Source organism: Festucalex cinctus, chromosome 15 (genome assembly GCF_051991245.1).
Source record: "Festucalex cinctus isolate MCC-2025b chromosome 15, RoL_Fcin_1.0, whole genome shotgun sequence".
Taxonomy (NCBI): domain Eukaryota; kingdom Metazoa; phylum Chordata; class Actinopteri; order Syngnathiformes; family Syngnathidae; genus Festucalex; species Festucalex cinctus.
In genome coordinates, this window is record NC_135425.1 from 18,633,177 (window position 1) to 18,652,561 (window position 19,385).

Below are 19,385 nucleotides of genomic sequence, written 5' to 3' on the forward strand. Positions count from 1 at the left end.
CATTGGAGTGCATTTTTTTTTTCATATTAATTAACATGAAGTAATTTTGAAATTCTACAAATTTTTAAAATTGTAAAACCTGCAACTTGATAACAGTCTCCACAAATATATGAATTATTATTAAATTTATAACTGCTAAATTTTGACGTGGACGTGTCTGCTACGTTGTAACTGAAACCGCCCAGCACAGGCTTTCCAAGTAAGGGGCGGTCATTAAGCACACAGTTAAAAAAAAAAAAATAGTGGTGTGAAAGGAACTTCAAATTAAGGCACTAATTTAGACACCCCAATTTTTATTTATTTATTTATTTTACACAAACATCACGTGTTCTCCCATGTCCCTTTCAAACAATGCGCTCTGCAGACACACCAAAGTTTGGGCCCATTTTTGCGCATGCAACCCTTTCGTGAATCAGGCCCTCTTTGGGGTAATGTGATTGGCATTCGAGTGAAGCGATGAGTTCAAAAGGACAACATCTCAGAGATCAGGCACGCATTTTCCACATTTGATCAGTGCCTGCTCTGACAGCTGGCGGGTCAAAACACCACAACAATCACCTTGTGCATAAAAACGATACATCTGTTTTACATTTCCACATTAAAGTGCCTACACCTTTTCTTCCTCGCGAGACACATGAAGGTGTCGGCCTACACGTTTGTCTTCTCCTTATGCTCGATTACCACTTCTGTTTATGGTGGCAAGATGTACTCACGATCACTGTTATTCTGAGTATTTATTTTAGTTATTTGACACATACTCAGGTATGACAGCTGTGACATAAAATGCATTGGCTGTTTACAGCCTTTAACCTGGCAAAACCATCTGGGAAGGAGTGGATAAAACCGGTTTGGAAAAGGCCAGCCATTTTCTATTGGCCTGGTTTGTTTGAAGCCTGTTTCTCTCCCAAGGTTATTAACGTAAAGTCTATTTTTGAAAGCCCATTGCAAATTGTAACCTACATAGGAATCAGGGTAGTGAGATAAGAAGTGATATTGTTTTCTGGTAGTGGTAGCCTTCACAGCTCAAACAGTGCAACTTTGGTAAATAAATGCAAATTGATAATGCAAGCAAATACAGTAGAAACAAATAACGTATGTGGAATATTTAGGCTAAGGCTTAGTGTAGTCTACTTTACTTGTATACAGTGGACTTCCAGCATGTTTCTGAGTTTGCAGCATTTTTATTTACACCACCCTTTGGTAATAGCTCGGCGGAATTTTCACTCATTCTCAATTTGATGAACATGTTTGTACAATCTGTGTGTGTTTTTATAATCTTACTTTGAGCCGAGGATCTGTGCCAAAAGGCATCCCCCCCCATATTTTCAGTTGTCTTCGTGTCTTGTTCTTGTACGAGCAATTTGTGCATGCCTATGAAGATTTCGACTTAAACATGAAAAACTATATGCCGACTGTAGGTGTATGTATACCTTGGCTATGTAAATGATCCATAAAAAAAATCCCCAACACATGTGGGAAAATATGATATGGGCAAAAACCAAGGAAAACATTTTGTTTATAATGCCAAAGCTATGTTTGTTTGTTTTCCGACATCAACACAACACTGCTAATCATCATAAAACCACAATACCTTCAGTGAAGCGCAGCGATGGCAGTATCATGCTTGGGCTGTTTGCACAAAAACTTCAGGCTTCTGTTAGAAAGCAGCAGCAAAAAAAAAACAAAAAAAGTCAAGAAACCCTGCTAGGGTGTCTTAAATTAAAACAGGCTCTTTAATTGATGTCAGGTGTGTTGACTCAACCACATGAGATCGAATGTGATTGGTTTATTTAATCCACATCTGAATTCATAACATTGTGAGCATACTTGCGCAACCTCATTATTCCAGTTGTTTATTTTGCTTCTGCTCTGTTGTCTGGTGTGAGTTCTTTTCTTGCGTTTTCTTTCTTTCTGTATTTCTTTCATAGATTCAGTTGATTTGTACCGTGGAAGGTTTTGAAATAATTTATCTTGGTCCGTGTGACATATATCACAATTTGAACAGGCTACATATTTTTTTTATACTCCATTGTATTGCCATTTCAAATGCAATTTGTACAACAGGTTTTTAACAGCACTAAGAAAGACATGCAAGAAACCTAAAAAAAAAAAAAAAAGGTTTTTGTCTAATTATTAACAAGAAATAGCAAAATATAGAGGGTAAAATTAAAAGGCAACGCAAAAATAAAGATGGATCAAAAATTACACGAGAAAAATGTTTTTCATCCCTGGAAAAAAAAAAAAATCGGAGGAAATGTCGTCATTCGTGACGTCACTTCCATAAACAATAAATATGGCGGCCCCCATCGAGCCGGCTCTTGTTGCTGATATTCAGACATCGTATGAATTTATTGAGATGGACCAAGGGTCCGCCGATGATAGTGTCCAAAGTACGGGCGATGTGCTGGTGAAACGGGATCCGGCAATCCCGCTCTATTCCCCGCTGACCGGCACGCAGCCGCTTGTTTGGTCTCAGGACCATCGCCTAGCAGTATGTACTGCCAAGTCGCTGGCAATCATGGAGCTGGTTTGCGACATTCACAGCAGCAAAGAGGACCTGATACTGAATAGGACTTCAATTCCTGTCCCCAGTAAGCGTTACGAAATGCGGGTAATTATGCTCTACTTCTTTGATCACTTCAATCACGAGGGAAACTGGCTCAAAAAACGTCTACAAAACTGGACTACAGTCAGCGAGAGCGAAAGTACTCGGAAAAGTAAAAACGTGCAAAATAATGAACTTTTGCTACGAATTATATATCATCCTCATTAATTTTGTTAACATCCGTTAATCTGCTATTATACCGTGATTACAGTAGTTTGCCGTGAAAAGATTCCAGCTGTGGCCGTTAGGGCAATGTCAGTCCAGTAATTTTGACTGCAGATTGATCACAAGGTACATTGAAATTGTTCAACTGCACAACTGTTCAATAAACACGTGAAACAAAACGGCTTATTTATATTAAAATAAATGAATAAATAAATAAAACATTAAGGCCATGGATAGGGAATATCTTGTTGTCTTCAATGCTCCCTGGTTCACGCTCCGTCTCAAAAATCCCGAAGACGTCTCTCTAGTTACATCATGTGGTTATCTGTGGATGTAAATGAGAAAAAACAAACAGACCAATTTTGACAACGTAAGGAGAAACAATTACAGATGTCTGTGTTCAAAAAGTAAGTTGTCATCAAAATAAATACACAAGTGAATTACAAGGATAGTTCCTTGAGAGGTAAATACAATTTACTAATGTAGAACTTGCTCTTTTTTTCTTTTTTTTTGATGACTTTTGTTTTTTAATAATTTTTCTGTGTGTTAAACGTATAGGTTGGTGCCCGAAAAGAGCAGCTTAAGGCCATGACGCACTTCAACTCACACCATGACATGCCCACAAAGCAAGAGTTTCACCTGGATCGAGTGATGAATCCCTTCAGAGGAGAATTCAACGGAATTAAATACGCTAGTTGGTCGCCGTTAGGTTGCGATTTCAGCGGGCGCTGCTTGCTAGCGTGCCTAACTCTAGACCACAGACTCACCATCCATCACAGCGACAGGCGTCTCGTATGGAACACGCTGGTCAATCTCACTGATAAGTACGGTAAGATGCTACAAGAACGAGAATACGCCAAGCAAGACGGAACTCTGCCAGAGGAAAGCTTGTTGAATTTTGAGGAGCTGCAGCGGCGCTACCAAATGCAGACCCCTGTGAGGATGGAGTGGTCAAGCATTTACACGCTCAAACAGGTGCAGTCAGACAACTCCTGCCTTAACGTGGAGATGGTCCTCCTCGCCGTTTTGATGGAAAACGGCGACCTTGTTTTGTGGAAGTTCGCGGTGCCTTTTGAGAACGGCGCCGATGTTGTTTTTTACGAAGCCATTGAGTCGGGTGTGAGCAGTCCCACCGGTTTGGCCTGGTGGGAGTATGAACATGCAGATCGGCGAATGAGCGGCTTGATCGTGGGCAGCGAATTGGGCCCTCTTAAGATCATGCCAGTCAACTTGTCGGGGGTCAAGGGTTACTTCACCCTGCGACACCCCGTCGTCCTCTGGAAGGAGTGCGACCGCATAGCCGTGGAGAACATCAGATGCGTCTCGTTGGTCCACCCGCTTCACAAAACGAGCTGCAGCCTCATCGTGGCGTCTCGCGGTTGCTACGTCTTCTGGTGCTTGCTCATGATTTCGCCCGCCGGACTAAACGTGCACACTTCTCACATGGTGGGCCTCCACTCTCTCCCCGTGGCGTCGCTCGCAGTGAACCAACACGGCGTTGTGTACACGTGCTCCCCTGATGGGTGCATCAAAAAGCTGACGCCAACATTCACAGACAGCACTTTGTCTTTCAAACGAGAGGAAATGCTGTGTCCCGAAAGCCTGACGAACCGGCGTCCGCATGGGATTGCCGTGAGCCACAATGAAGCTTATATTGCTCTGGTCAGCACTCAAGGTTTGGTCGACTCATTTCATCCAATTGTCAGGACCTACCACGTACACTTTATCGCTTTAAAATCGCCAGAAACGGCAGCAGGGCTCCTGTTAAACCCCCCCACGGAGAACCTGTACAAGCAGGCTGACCTGCTGGACCTTGTGAGGTGGAACATCATGAAAAATAAAAACATTCCTCAGGCATTACAGCAGGATCTTGATCAGAAGATCCGGGAGGTGGACTCGCCCTACTTCTGGCGTTTGCAACTGTTTTTGGTGCGGTTTCTGCACCAGTCACTCCAGACGCCGCCGACGGACCACCACTGGAAACCTTCTGACAAGCTTAGCAGCGTGCTCATGCAGGACGAAGAGGACGAGGGCGGCGAAATCGACAGCGATTTGGCAGGAGAGCGCAAAGCGGCGAAGAAGGAGAATCCCGAGGAGCAGATGGAGCAGTTGCAGGCGCGGATCAACTTGCTGGAGATCCACCTTGTGAGAAAGAACATGAAGAAGTTGCTCGGGGAGGTGTACCTCAACACCAAAAAAACACAGAAGACGTGCATTCCTACTAGCGGCCTGGCTGAGCACCTCTTGAAGGACTGCGATGACAAAAATGCTGAGGTAACAAACCGTGATCGACTTCTGTGAAATTGATGTAGCCTCTCTTTTTCCCAATTTTATGAAAACATTCCTTGAATCCAAATGTATCTTCTGCCCTCTCTTCGTGATACTTGCTTCACAAAGTGGCCTGTATATTCCGTATCAGAGCATACTGCTAGGTATCCACTAGCCAGGTTTGTGCACAGACCACAAACATAAACAAAAATGGCACAAAAATGCTAATTTAAAAAAAAAAGTAACAGAAATAAATTATTAGCATATAAAAAATAAACACTCAAATAGAAAAGGAAATAATCTGTTGCGGAATCAAACAGTTTCCATAAAAGAGGCACCAAGTGCACAAATAACTAATATGTTTAATGCCATACAAGTGCAGTAGGGCTTTGAGATAAGAGTGACCCAATTTAGGAGTTTTTCGAGATATGAGCCATCGAGTTTTCTTTTCTTACAAGCACAAACTTGATACGAGTGCTTTATGGTCGATGACTAAACTCACTTCACACCAAGAATGTGATATAAATATTGTTTATAAATGGCTTAAAGGGAAAGTCATTTATCCCACTCCCCCCATTAGTTAATATTAGTATTGCGTTAGTGGAATATGAGTTAAAGCAGCAAAGTCCAGCCATTTTTATCTATCTCAGGGGGCGGCCATTTTGCAACTTGCTGTCGACTGAAGATGACATCAATGTTGCTCCAGGCTCAGGCAACGACCAATCACAACTCACCTGTTTTCTGAAGCTGAGGTGTGATTGGTTGTTACCTGAGATCTAAAGATGGATAAAAACGGCTGGATTTTGCATCATAACTCATATTCCACAAATAACAATATAACAGCACTGAAAGGCCACTGACAGAATTGAACTGTTCAAAACATAAAACAATGGCCACAAAGTCCCCTTTCAGGTAAAAATTAATGAATTATTCATTTCAGTCATGGGGTCTTGGATTAAATGTGTTCTATATTTTAGGTCCTGATCGGCCACATCAAGAAAAAGATGAACAAGCAGACATTTCCGGAGTGTTGCAGCTTGTGTCAAGAGGTGCTGCCCTTCACGGACCACAAACAAACAGTATGCGGAAACGGTCACGTATGGTTCAGGTAGGTACTGACTGACCTGTCAGACACCCTGCACCCAAAGTAGATACTTTCTTGATGCAGCCATCACGTCATCCCCTGTTTTGATCTGTACACATGCAACCCACTTGTTGTGGGACATCCTAACCATCAACTCTCAGATTTTTGCCGTGGTCTCGTCCAGGTGCGTGTTGTCATATCAGGCATGCCAGACCCTGACGTTCCGACGCTGCCTCTTGCAGGATAGCATCTCCGGGATCTCACAGCCTGACGGTTAGCTGCACTTCCTATCTTATTGCTGTTATGATTATCTGTATTAACTCATTCACTGCCAGTCATTATAGAAAATTTTTACATTTCCAATACTCACGTGATATTCCATTCAATAATTATATATAAACCGAATCTACCAAATAACAGAATAGACTCCCTACTTTTTGTCCCGTCCCGTTCTTTTATAATTGACAGCAGAAAAATGTAGGTTTGCCAAAATACAGCCATTTCTCCCATGGACTCTGAAACTGTGTTTATTTCCTATAAAATGGGGCTATGATGTCATCTACCGGTGGTTGGGCATCAGTAAAGTTGTTTCCAAGTTTGATATTTACAGTGGAGCATGCTCAGATTCGCCCCCATTTAGCACCGCTCTAAAAAATACAATTGACAAGTATACTTGTCAAAGGCAGTGAATGTTAATAGGCAAAACTGTCAAAAAAAAAAAAGTTGTCATTTCAAGCTTATTTGTCCATATTAGCTTAAAAAATAATTGCCTTCCACGTTCTGAAAATGTGTATGGCCCAAAATCTTGCAAGCAGACCCTGATTGGCTGATTAGTGGGTGCACATCAGGGGCAAAACGAGAAAATAATTCTTCGGAGGCCTAATTCCCCTTCACGCCATCACAGAACAAGCCTTGTCCCAGATGTTTCAGGGTTTGATGTTAGTATAATCAAGAATTCACATTTTACAACACCCAAAAGACACACATGGGCCTGATGGAGTTCTGCCGACCGAGTAGACATACAGGGGAAGAAGAGATTATGCAAATTAGACAGTGGCCGTCTGAATCTCACAAAGGGGAACTCTAGTGCAGGTACAAATGATCTCACCTTCCTTCACTTTGGTTCACGCCTGACCCTCAGACCTCACAACATCAAATCATTTGAAGTAATTTTTGTTCAAGTATGGATTCTAATTCTCAACCTTTTTTTCCAGTGATGTACCCTCTGTGAGATTTATTTTTTTTTTTCAGCCAAGTACCCCTTAACCAGCACACATCATTTCTGATTGAGGAAGAAAGGGAAAAAAAATTAAAACAGTGCTGTGCCTCATTGTCTGATTTTATTATTCAACTTTGGAACTCGATTTGTTTTTATGTGGTCTCTTGAAGTATTTGGAAACAAAAATATCTAACTTTAAAAAAAAAAAAGAATAAATAATTTAATTATAAATGAAGATTTGTACATACCGATTATTATCAACATAAAGTGTCATGTTTTGGGATCATAGTAAATCTGTGTTCTCAAAAATAATTACCTTAATTTTAAATAACGTTTTCCAGTGATTGACACGTGATTCTAGGTGGCATATGACAAGTTTCATTCATTTTATGAACTTATTTATTTTTATTTTATTTTGTTAGAAATATTTACATGTACTCAAACATTTTAAAAGCTCACGTACATTATTAGCCTGTGCAAACTTTTGTGTGCAAGAGTTAATAAAAAGGGTAAATTGTGTATGAGAATTATTGTAATTAGCTTAGTTTAAGAATTTTCTTTTATCATAATTAATTATAATTAAACAATTATTTAATTTAACTAGCAAGTCTTCCAATTTTGCGAGTATCTCGAACGTACTTCCGAATATGTTCCGAATGTACTTGCCAGTACAGAAACTTAAGACATGGATGAATTTCCCGTTACTGAACGGAAATGTTTTGTTCTAACGTAGTTTGTTGAATTGTATTGTATTGTATTGTTCATATTGTTGATTTCTTTCCCTTAGACCCGGAGTGGATAAAGAAGATACTGCAGACGTCGTGCGCACTCTGTGACTCGCCAATGATGTAGCGCTAAACAACCGCCGCGGCATCAGCAAATTCCTGCAACAGCCTCAGTTTTACAATCACGGAATCGCGTCTCTTAATTATATCTATGTATGTATGTCTTAAAATTGGAAATAAAAGTCTTTGAAGATATGTTGACGCTTGTATTTCCTCACCAGCTGAGCCTGTAAATGAAGCTGCTGAGGCTTTGAATTAGTATTTTAATGAGGTAAAACGTGGACTCAAACTTTACACTTTTTTTTTTTTCTGCAAAAAAAATAAAAAATCCACTCAGGCACAGTGTTTGCACAAAGATGCAAAGGCAAGTTTGAAATGTGGTTATATCTGGAGGCTTTCATTATTCAGTAGAACTTGAGGGCACCATAAATAAGTTGCCTCGCCCCCCCCACATTTCTCCTGTATTTCCAAACCTTTGGTGTAGTTTTATTGCAAGTAAGTGGAACTTACTTACCGCTAGACCTATTTTAGTAATTTTATACTTTTTCTTTCTTTTTTGAGTGCAACAAATAATACATTCTGAATAAAACATAGTCTTAGCACACAAAAAAAAATCAGCGCACCTACTTTAATTGGCAGCGTAAAACAATTTCCATGCTTTGGGAGGAGGAGGAGGGCGGCGGTGCTCAGTCATTCTCTCAGATGAGGACTTCCGCTAATGTAAACGCAGAATAGAAGAAACGGCGAGGCAGATGAGATGAGCGAGAGGCTGGAAGAAAGTGAAAAGTGTGCTTAAAAACCTGCCGTGCTACCTCCCGCGGGAGCGGCTTGTAATGAGATTCAGCAGTAATGAGGGACAGAACATGGTGCCAGATGTGATTCTAATTCTAATCAAGTAGAGGAGGGTGGTGGCGAGGGCGTGTGAGCATATTGTTAAATACAATTTAAGTCTTTTTTTTTTTTTTTTTTTTTTTTTTCCCCCCCCCCCCCAAAATTTGGAGGGAATAGGGGCTTAGGGGAGTGGAAACAGTCTTGGTGGCATGTTCTCCATCCCTCTATTGGGCCCATTTCCTTGTGATGTGGTGTGTCGCTATCTTGGGATCAAAGAGGAAGGTGGGCCTGCAGCTCGCCCTTTTTTTTTTTTTTTTTTGACCTAGTGGTAGATATTCACTTATTCTGTGTAACTTTGGGTGGTGCACTTCTCTTCAAAAAGTGTTCATCCAGCGTTGATAGCTGTACAAAGTGTTGTCCAATTTAGGACAACTTAGGACAATTTCGAGTTGAACCTAACACATGAATATTTTCTGAAATGTGGGAGGAAGCTTTAATTATTGAAATTAATTATTATTAATAATAATTATATTAATTATTAATATTATTAAGAATTATTTTTATTATTATTTTAAACTTCCTTATGTTAAATGTTTTAAAGTTTGTTGAATAATATTTTAAGATTGTTTGTTCTTTTTAGTAAATTGTGTAACCTATTTTCATTTATTTTTCTTCCTCTGAATGTTAACTAACTGTTGATGCTTATGTGTTGCCTTTCCTTTTGTAAAGCACATTGAGTTGCCTTGTGTATGAAATGTGCTAAACAAATAAACTTGCCTGCCTGGAGTAAAACCATGCAAGCACAGGGTAAACACCACACGGGAATATTCAGAGAAATTAATGCAACGTCTCACTATATTAAGAAAAGTGGAACAAGAAATTATTGATCTGAACTATTTTTTCCATCCATGGATGGATGGTTGGTTGGGGCCAGTGCTTCAGAATCTTTTAAGGAGAACGTCAATGCCACCTACTATCGTGGATGTGCAATTGCACCTTATTTTAGATTTTTATTTTTTTTTATATAGATATATATTTTTTTAAACGTGTTCTCTGGGCTTCACACCACCGCACCCTCCTATTTGAAAAGGACTGGATTAGGTAATGATGTAACTGCCCTATGTTACTGTTATTCTCTCATTCGTTATGTTTACTCGTGCGGGAACCAAACAAGCATTATTCCACTGTAAATTATTTGGATAATGCGGAATTAAAAGCAGCCTTCTTTGCATTCTGGTAGCAAACAATGTAATTACAGATGGAGCCCATTAATAATGTAGTGGCCAATGGAAAACTCAAATTTACCATTCACCACATTTTTTTTTTTTTAATATTATAAATATAGATATTAGGTAGTAATCGGGCTACTATAAAGTGTTTTCCTATAAGTGAAATTTATAGGCTATAAGTTTCACTTTTTCAAATTGAACTACTGTTCACAATGTTGTAATTTATTGAGATTCACCTGTCATGTGCAGCTGGTGTGGAATCCTTTCCCACTCAATGCCCCATTCAGCTGCCCTTGATTTGAATGGTGATCCACCATGGAGGGTCGAGTCTGCCTCCCAACTGATATAAGCTCCAGCTGTGACCCCGAACAGGATTAGCAGTCAAACTGGTGGATGTTTATTTCCCCAAATCTGCACAAAACAATTCAAAATATGACATCATCACATTTGGGTCAATTTGTGCTGTCTGTGCGTTAGATGTGATGTTGAGATTCCTGTCACGGATCTGTCAAGGCAGACAGAGGGTGGCTGTTTTCGGTTGATCCTCCTCCTACTTCCACAATAAACTGCCAAAGAGCATCTCCACCAGTAATTACCTGCTTCTCCTCCCATCTCCCCCACCGTCTCCCCTCCCAAGGCTTCAAACAAGGTTTTTTGTTCTCTTTGCATACAATATTTATAGCCTTTATGTTAGTGTCAGGATGGTGAAGATCACTGACGGAACCTTTTCACACCGTAATTCCATGTGATATTCCTTTTGTTTAGACTTGATTTGGAACATGATTCTCCCCGTTGTATTGTCTCAAGAGTATCAGTTCATTCCGTCGCATTCGGTTTATGCTGTAAAGCACAGCCTGCATCACCTGGTGTGATAATGATGCTTTTCAGTGTTCACAGGGGTCTGGTTAGGAAAAAATGGTAACCAGCTGCCATGAAATACGTGATTTCAACATGTTTGAGTAAAGATGCGGTTCACAACAGGTACTATACATGATTCAGTTAACATTAAGTTGATTGTTTTTGGTCATTTGAATCGCTGTACCACTGCACTGCATCAATTGTCATTTGTCAACATCAATAGTTGCCAAATCTGCACTTGGGAGACAGCCACTCTACCACCTGAGCCATACCACGCTTGCTGTTTCCTACTATACAGCATTGCTGGTGTGTCCAAATTGAGACCAAAAACTGGTCTTGGAGGTACAAGATTCCACCTGATACCATTAATATACTAACACACAGCAGGAATGGCATGGCTCAGGTGGTAGAGTGGCTGTCTCCCTAACCTGAAGGTTGTGGGTTTGTTTGAGTACCCTTGAGTAGCTTTTTTTTTTTTTTTCTTCCTCAAAACTCTCCTTGTAAAATTTAATTGTAATTTCTGAATGAAAAAAAAACAAACTTTTCTATGTTTTTCAAGTAAACATTACTTTTTTTTTTTTACATTGTGTTTTGCCGCATCTGCTACTTCAATCCTATAAATATCCAATCTGTCCTACTTCAAAAATGTGCTTCATGAAAACCAGTGTATTTTTTTTTTTCATTTCAAAGCTATTGAAACCATTCAGCAGTTTTCTATCACTTATCTGGGGTTGAGTCCAGACTTCCCTCATATGGCATGACTCCTTCTTGTGACTGCCTCCTAGTCACACAAAATTACCCACAGTAATTTGGCTCACGTTTGATGAATTATATTGGGTTTGATACATTCATTTGCATATGTTCAGAGAATGAACAAAATTAACTACACAGCAAATGTAAGTTTTTGGTGGACGCAGATTTTGGTGCCCGGTTAGTGGATCAGCTGAACAACAGGATCTGTCTTTAAGCTTGCGGTGTGATATCAGACACACATTCACAGTTACACACAAAGTATGTCAGTGTTAATGAAGTCAATATGCAAGGTTGTCTTCTGCACCGTGGTGCCGAACGGTTGAACATGGGTGTCTAACTGGTTGACTTTCCTGCTCCGCCATCCCAGGGGAAGGGGAGGGAAGGCGGTCAGTGACCCGAGAAGGGCTGAGGGGGCGCTTGTGTGTCCCATCATTAGAGTCCCGATTTGTCCATGGCTCGGAGAGCACTGAAGTGGAACTAATAGTGAACAGCAGAAAGGACATGGAGAGGGAGGGCCACTTTTTACTGCTACATTAATTAAGCTCACTCTCGACATGCTCCCTGTCTCCTCTTGTTCTGCTGTAATTAAGTGGGGGGCACGGCTGCCTTAACCTCTGTGACGTTTAACAAACCATCGATTTAAGAAGCACTACATTTACTCAAGTAAGTGACATGTTTTAGAGGGTGCTTTTGCATGATTTTATAGATTTTACAGTTTACATTTCAGCTCATTTAATGATTATTTAGAACAGGGGTGTCCAAACGTTTTTCCTCTGAGGGCCACATAGAGAAAAATAGAAAGCTCCAAGGGCCACTTTGAGGTTTTTTTTTTTTATTTTAAGTTATTTATTCACACATTCATTGCCAGACCAGCAGAAAAATGCATCATTTGACATCTTTTTCCGTCAATGGCAGTGAATGAGTTAAACATGGGAAAATTCAATGAAGCAATTATAAATTGTTGATATAATGTACAGTTACTTATTGAAAACTGCTAACAGTCACAAGGCAAATAGTGACCCCTGTGTGCCACTGTAATAGATACGCCTCTCCACTGAGCAGCAGCTGATCCCAACTTGACATTCTGAACCACAACAAGAACAATCGGTAGTAAACTGACCACACTTAAGAACCATTAATTTAATGTGATGTTTTCACAAATTGGACCTTGACACTAAGAAACAAGTGGATGAACCTATTTTTATTTCTGAAACTGAATTATTAGCTGCAAATTTGTGTCTTTGCGTAGCTAGAAATGTTTAATCCACCCTCTTTTATTTATTTTATTTTTTTTTAAACAGCATTGAAAAAGTATTTGCCAAAAAAATGTATGGCGGGTCGCAAATGGCCCCCGGGCCGTAGTTTGGACACCACTGATTTAGAACAAACATGCAAATGTTGAACGTGGCATCAAAATGACAAAATGTTTTAACCCCACATAACATTGTCATTTCTTATAATGTATCAAAAAATAAAATATAGAATGTAGCTCCTTGTTCATGCTTACTCCTTGTGAAACATTGGACTTTTGAGACACATTTAGACAAATACAATTATAAACAGAAAAGTAATGGCGGCATTACGTTGCAGCAAGGCACTCAAGTGTCTCATCAGATTGAACATACAGGGGCAATTTTGTATATCGTCGCTGCTATGTGAAAAACACTTATTTCCATTTTTATGTATTTATTTTTACGTTTTTGGGATGAAATTGAATGCATACATCCCAAAAACATAAAAAGAAAAAAAATGAAAGAAAAAAATGGACATAAGTGTTTTTCACATAGCAGCGACGATATGTAATAATGTGATGAGGTGATTAATTATGCATTCCCCGTATATGATTTTCACAGTCAATGACCTATGAGAGAAACCATAACTACCATGTAGCCAGCAATAAAAAAAAACAAAAAAAAAAACAAGTGACATCACAGTCTAAATTATGTCAATCTGCCCGAGTGGAAGGCACAAATTCAAATATTGTGCTAACATGGGCATAATGGGTCCTCTTTAAATCACTAATGGGAATAAATACTGAACAGTTTATTCTGAAAGTCTAAATCAAGGTCTCAGTGCTGCTTGTTTGATGTGGCTCTGAGCGGGATTGATGGACAGTTATATCTTCACTGCATATGGATGGTAAAAGTTTATTTATTTTATTTTTTTTTAATGTTTTTCAACCTTAAGATGAGAGGGAAATGAGAACAAAAAGCCCTTTTGCAGGTCTACCAGAATGCGCCTAAGCACGTCTTAAGCGAAACACACTTCTCAGCAGGCCTGCAAAGACATCACATGACGTGCAACGCGAGCGCGGCGGATGATGGATGTCTGTCTCCATCAGCGCTGCACCGTCAAGTGACAGCTCTCGGTGACGGTGACAAGTGAGGTTCCAGTCGAGACAGATTGCCTTCAGGTGGCTCACTTTTCAAAATCTCGCCGAGAACGTGCTGCGCTTAACTTTCCTTTTGAAGGCGGAAGGGCTCTCGGTGTCGTTTTCTTTTCTTTTTTTTTTTTTTCCCTTATATGCCACATTTCAGCAGGAAGAAAAAGTGGAGAGCGGGGGTGGGGAAATGGCTCATTTGAGAGTTTGCTTTAATATCTGTCTTTCGGAGATCAGAGTCATATTCTCACACCTCATATTTCAAAACGTCTATCACAGGCCATGTAAAATTCCCTTAAAAGTGCATTATGCAATATAATAGTAGTTTTGAGTGACATTTACCTGCCGAGGAGGGGGGTACCTGCTGCCTTTTGCTAAAAGGATTTCATCACGCAGGAGACCTCAGTTGTCGCTGTTGACTGAAATTAGAAATGAATGTGCCTCTCTCGTGGATAAATGCATTTTAACAAGTTAAAGCTGCTAAAAAGCAACTGTATTATTTTGTGGTGGAGTTCTAGTGACTGTTTAAGCAGTTGATCTGCATAAATCTTCTGCCTTCCTCTGTGTGTCTACTTGGGGAGGAGAAATTATTTCAGAGCCCGGTTATGTAGAATTTGAAATGAGTATTTTTGTTATGGGGGGAAGAAGAAGAAGAAGAAAATACCGGTAATAACTATGTGCAAAACCATTAGAATGCATATTTATGTTGCTTGTTATGAAATATTCATTAAGTTGGTATAAAAAAAGAACAGCCAATTGGGTATGCGGGGGGAAAATGTGTGTTTATTTGCGTGTTTGTGTAAAACGAGGGCGATGGGGCACTCATCACCTCTTGCACAGGGCGACCGACAAAATCCTCAGATTGAATATCTGACACGGCTTGTTTTGTTTCCTTCCACCCCTTGCTAAGTTCTTCACCTTAAGTGTCTCGTTCCATTCCTCGCCTTGCCTACGTTTCATTCCCTCACTTCCCAAATTAAGAAATTAATGAGGGATAGGTTCTTTACCAACTGCCCCTGCAATGTTTACCACTGATGAAATTATAATGTAGGCCCTGCTGTATTATTTATAAGCCAATTAGGCGAAGTGTTACTTGATTTGATGGGGAGACGACACACAGTGTACATTTAACTAATGGAGACCAAGAGAGTAAAGGGAAGGAGGGGTGCGAGGACAGCTGAGGCGGCCTATTCCGCACATTGCTCTAGGATTACGTGGCTAATTGCCCTGCTTTATCTGTCTGTCATGGATAGCCATGCATATTTTAGCGTTCCCAAACACTTTGATTGTTTGCACTCGTGTTGGGGCTGTAACAAGTAGAGCAGAGGCCAGAGTGGAGTGTAGTTAAAAACTGGCAGCAGGGGATACAGGGTGGTGGTGGAGATGGGGGGTGAAGAGGCGGCGTGGGGGGGGGGTATTCTGAAACCCAGACACAGTTGACAGGTGGCGGAAAAGTTTTGAGAAAGAGCAAAGGTGTGTCGAGGTGGGGGAAAATACAGCCGAAAACAAGTGGGGTGCCTCATACAGACGTTGCAAGTAGAAGGCAGCTTCAACAATATTTAATTATACTGTCGCCGAGCATGTTCTTCTCAATTGTTATTTGCACTACACTGTGCCAAAGTACAAATGGCCAAACACAATCTGTTCTCAAATACTGTTCAACTATCAATTGGTTCAAATTTTTTGTCAATTAGGGTCATAGATCCAAAGTGAACGATCAGTCAAAGGATGGTGCAGAACATCTGAAAAAGGATTAAAAACAGATCTGGAGGCTGGGCTAAACTGAGTGCATGACAGTCGGTCCCACTACTCATGGGCTCACCACCTGGTTGGGTGCATTTTGATCCGGGCCGGTGTATGAATAACTTTCCTATGTCACAACTTATTTATGTTCAATTCTGAGTTTTACCCTTCACAATCACTGGTGCCATAAAAGCAAATCTAAATACAAACATCAAAGAAAAAGGCTCTCACGCGACCTCATACATGATGGTAGTTTGAACTGCAGGTTATTGTTTGACTTCACAGTTGGGTAACACTTTTTTTTTTTTTTGCAAGACCACCAGGGTGTTCTTGTTTTACTGTAGTGACTGATATACTGTACTTGATGTACTCCTTCTGGAGCAAAACTGTTTGTGGTATATTCAGAGGTGGGCATTTCTTCAATGATAGATGGCGGTTTTGTTGACGGGAAACTTGACAGACTAAACACGGCTGAAAGTGTTTTTTCGTCCCTCAACGAAATCGTCATTCCGTCAATGACGGAATGGCCATTTTGCTGATGAATGACAGAAACATTGACGAATGCCCATTTCGCTGGGGAATGACGGATTGACTGTTATAATACTTGAAATATTGATTTTGTTGATGATGACAGAAGGGTGCCCCAAATTGACGATTGACAGATGCTCAAAATTAATTGACACGTCCATCTCTGGAGATTTATTTAATGCAAGTTTTTGCGCTTTGTGAACATTTGTGGATGACATATTCCTTATGACAATATGTCTACTAGAACACCCCTCAAAACAGGCCACCGTACATGCTTATAACACATTTTGTTGTGAGATGATTAAATGGAGTTGATAAACTGACCGACAAATCTTTTCCATTTGGTTCTGACAGGGTGTGCCCCCCTGATAGAGCACACAGATCGTGGAACAACTCTTGACTGATGAGCTCTTTGAAAGATGATCAGACACTCATACTACGAAGGGGAAACTGGAGCAAAGGGATCCTTAATTATCTGATGAAGGGAAGCTTATCTGAATGGTTTCTTTTTCTCTCCCCTTTTTATCCTGCTGGATCATGTGGCAGATCTTTACATAACAAAAGAGCAACCTGGCTGACCTGCTTTCTTCAAAACATCATTGAGAGTCGCATATACTTTATTTCAGGCTATTTTTTTTTTTGTAAGTGTGGCTCAACTTAAGTTGTAATCGCTGGAAAAAAATGTGATAAGTGTTTATACTAAGGTCTTCTCCCTTCCATGAGTACGTAATTAATTCCCAGTTAAAAGTATTACTACACGGCTTTGTGCGGTGATTTATTTAAAGACATGCACAAGGAAAGGTTGGCTCAATTTCCTCCTTTTAGGAAATAGGTAATAATATCCTATGCCAAGCCGTCTTCTGCGCTTCGATTAAAAGCACACACATAAACCAGGACCTCTGTCACGACGTCGTCACCATGTTAACTTATTCATCCCTGTTAAAGCCCATGTAAGGGGATAGCTGTTAATTAATATAGCTGTCGGGTAAATGGTTGCTGCCGGACCATTGCCACCATCCATCAGTAACATAATCTCGGGCTTGTTTTCATGCCAGGCCTCGGGCTCAATTAAGATAATGCCATGCAAACGAGGTCTCTCGCCATTAGCCTCATCAAGAGGGGCTGTTAATGGAGTAATCGGGCCACTCCAAGAACAATTACTGTGGCATCTCCTCGCGACTGATGAGTAATCGGTGCGAGCATGACTGAGGAGTCACGGGGTGGGATGGCCAGACAGCGAGTTGGGCCCGCATGCTGACCCTGGAGGTGGGACAGCAACAGCTGGGGGGCTCAGCAGCCAAGTCTGCTTCCTGCATCCTGTCTGGTGGAGGCAGAAATTAACATTTGAGGCACGTATAGCATCCTCCTCTTGTTCAACTTTCTCTTAGGTCTTGCCTGGCAACTCTATCGGTATCATCCTTGTACCAATAGGGCCTATACTCACTCACTATTTCTTCTCTGGATGTGCCAAAATTATAATTGGGTTTCCAGCCACCCATTTTTATTCGAATTTTCAAGAAATGTGAAAATAAAACTGAATGGAAACGCTAGAAATTCGAAAAAAGGGCCTAAAACTCACAAACTGTTTTTACGCTTAGAAGTGGTGGATTTTGAAGCGGATCGAAAAAAAGGATAAGGCAAATTCAGGTTTTGCAAATAACCGCCTGCAAGACCGGATATACGTCGCATGTTGTTTTTTTTTTATATTACGTCACACGTACGTTTGTAGTCACAAAGCAATGTTGGACGATAAAGTATGGTATGTTTGGGGGGGACGACAAAACTGAAATCTTTTTGGAATTAATTAATTAAAGAAGCAAATATTAATGCTATTTTAGATGGAAAACTGCAAAGAACCGCTACAGTTTACCATGAATTACAAAATCAAATTCATATGACGTCATCGTACGGCGCAGTCACTTCCTGGTCATTTTCTTCTTCTTCTTTTAAATTACTGGTGGGCTCACATCCCTATGGTGTATACCATCACCTATAGCAATGGGCATAAGTCGCATGTCCGTTTTGCCTATTTTCAGTAAATTCGCTTAAAATTGACTGACTTTATGATGACATTTTAACCCTAAAATAGATTACAGAATTTCTATTATTGGGGAAAAGTGTCACCAAGCATTTTTGGACCAGATTGTATTAGACCATTCTATCGTATACCGCATTTGATCGAAGAGTTATGAATGTTGAGTTTGACTACATATTTTTCAAAATACTACGACAAAAAGGTCTTAATAGATCATAGATGGGTAACAATAAATGATGGAGGGGGGCACATATTTGTGCTTGATAGTATGAGCACACTGTATGGCGAGAAAAAGTCTTAAATCCCATAAAATCCAAGATAATGTGACAATTATTTTGACATTTTCAGAAGTTGACACAAGTAGAGATGTTCATGTGAATTTTGGCGACGATTCATAGCATGTTTGTGTCATTTAGCAATGTTTAGCTTTTGTACATTTACAGTTGTGCTCATAAGTGGGTATGTAAACTTTCAAATTGCATTGCACTGAAAATGAACACACAATAAAAAGAACCAAATTATACAACTGCTCGATTCAACTACGGAACAGAAGAAATTGTGCGGTTTCGACTGTGAGCCTGCCATCTGGATTTCCAGGAGACTTTATCTACGCCGAGTCACAGTCCCACACATTTTCTGTCACACTTCATTTGTTGTTGATTTTTTCCACACTCGGGAGCGGGGACCAAAGCCGCAGCTCCACAATGCAACTGAACCTTCCTGTCTTGTTGTCTGCCCACACCTCCAGCTACATGACTCACACCTTCGCACACATCCACCGCGGGCAGACTCGCATGAGCTTTAATGATCCCTCTGACACACATTGGGGCACATCATTCCGCAGCGCACCACAACTTTGCAGCAGCTCAGGGCCCCTAAACCTCATTGCCGAGATGTTTTCC

The 19,385-nt window shown here is 40.4% G+C and overlaps 2 protein-coding genes and 1 long non-coding RNA gene across 6 annotated transcripts in view; 1 reads left to right on the plus strand and 2 right to left on the minus strand.

Moving 5' to 3' along the window:
* The window catches only part of stom (stomatin), an 84,590-nt gene extending 82,900 nt beyond the window's left edge, over positions 1-1,690 (minus strand). The window contains exon 1 of the mRNA XM_077497631.1: positions 1,592-1,690. The gene's annotated coding sequence lies outside the window, so the exon portion shown is untranslated. The remainder of the gene's footprint in view (positions 1-1,591) is intronic.
* A 151-nt stretch (positions 1,691-1,841) lies between these two features.
* LOC144002074 (uncharacterized) overlaps positions 1,842-19,385 on the minus strand; it is a 51,161-nt gene continuing 33,617 nt past the window's right edge. The window contains exons 4-6 of one of the 3 annotated variants that reach the window (XR_013278662.1): positions 10,423-10,597; positions 8,754-8,895; positions 1,842-3,095 (exon numbers count right to left, since the gene is read on the minus strand). This is a non-coding gene — a long non-coding RNA (uncharacterized LOC144002074). Of the gene's footprint in view, positions 4,913-8,749; positions 8,896-10,422; positions 10,598-19,385 lie in introns of all 3 variants that reach the window. The other 2 variants (XR_013278663.1, XR_013278664.1) reach the window with 2 other exon arrangements.
* On the plus strand, positions 2,273-8,321 carry gtf3c4 (general transcription factor IIIC, polypeptide 4). 2 transcript variants are annotated; one of them, XM_077496926.1, is made up of 5 exons: positions 2,273-2,611; positions 3,329-5,044; positions 6,016-6,146; positions 6,307-6,395; positions 8,129-8,321. In XM_077496926.1, exons 1-5 carry the CDS (start codon positions 2,294-2,296, stop codon positions 8,191-8,193), a joined length of 2,319 nt encoding a protein of 772 aa, XP_077353052.1. In that variant the 5' UTR covers positions 2,273-2,293; the 3' UTR covers positions 8,194-8,321. The 2 variants fall into 2 exon arrangements, with proteins under 2 accessions (XP_077353052.1, XP_077353053.1); XM_077496927.1 differs by having other exon boundaries at positions 2,450-2,591.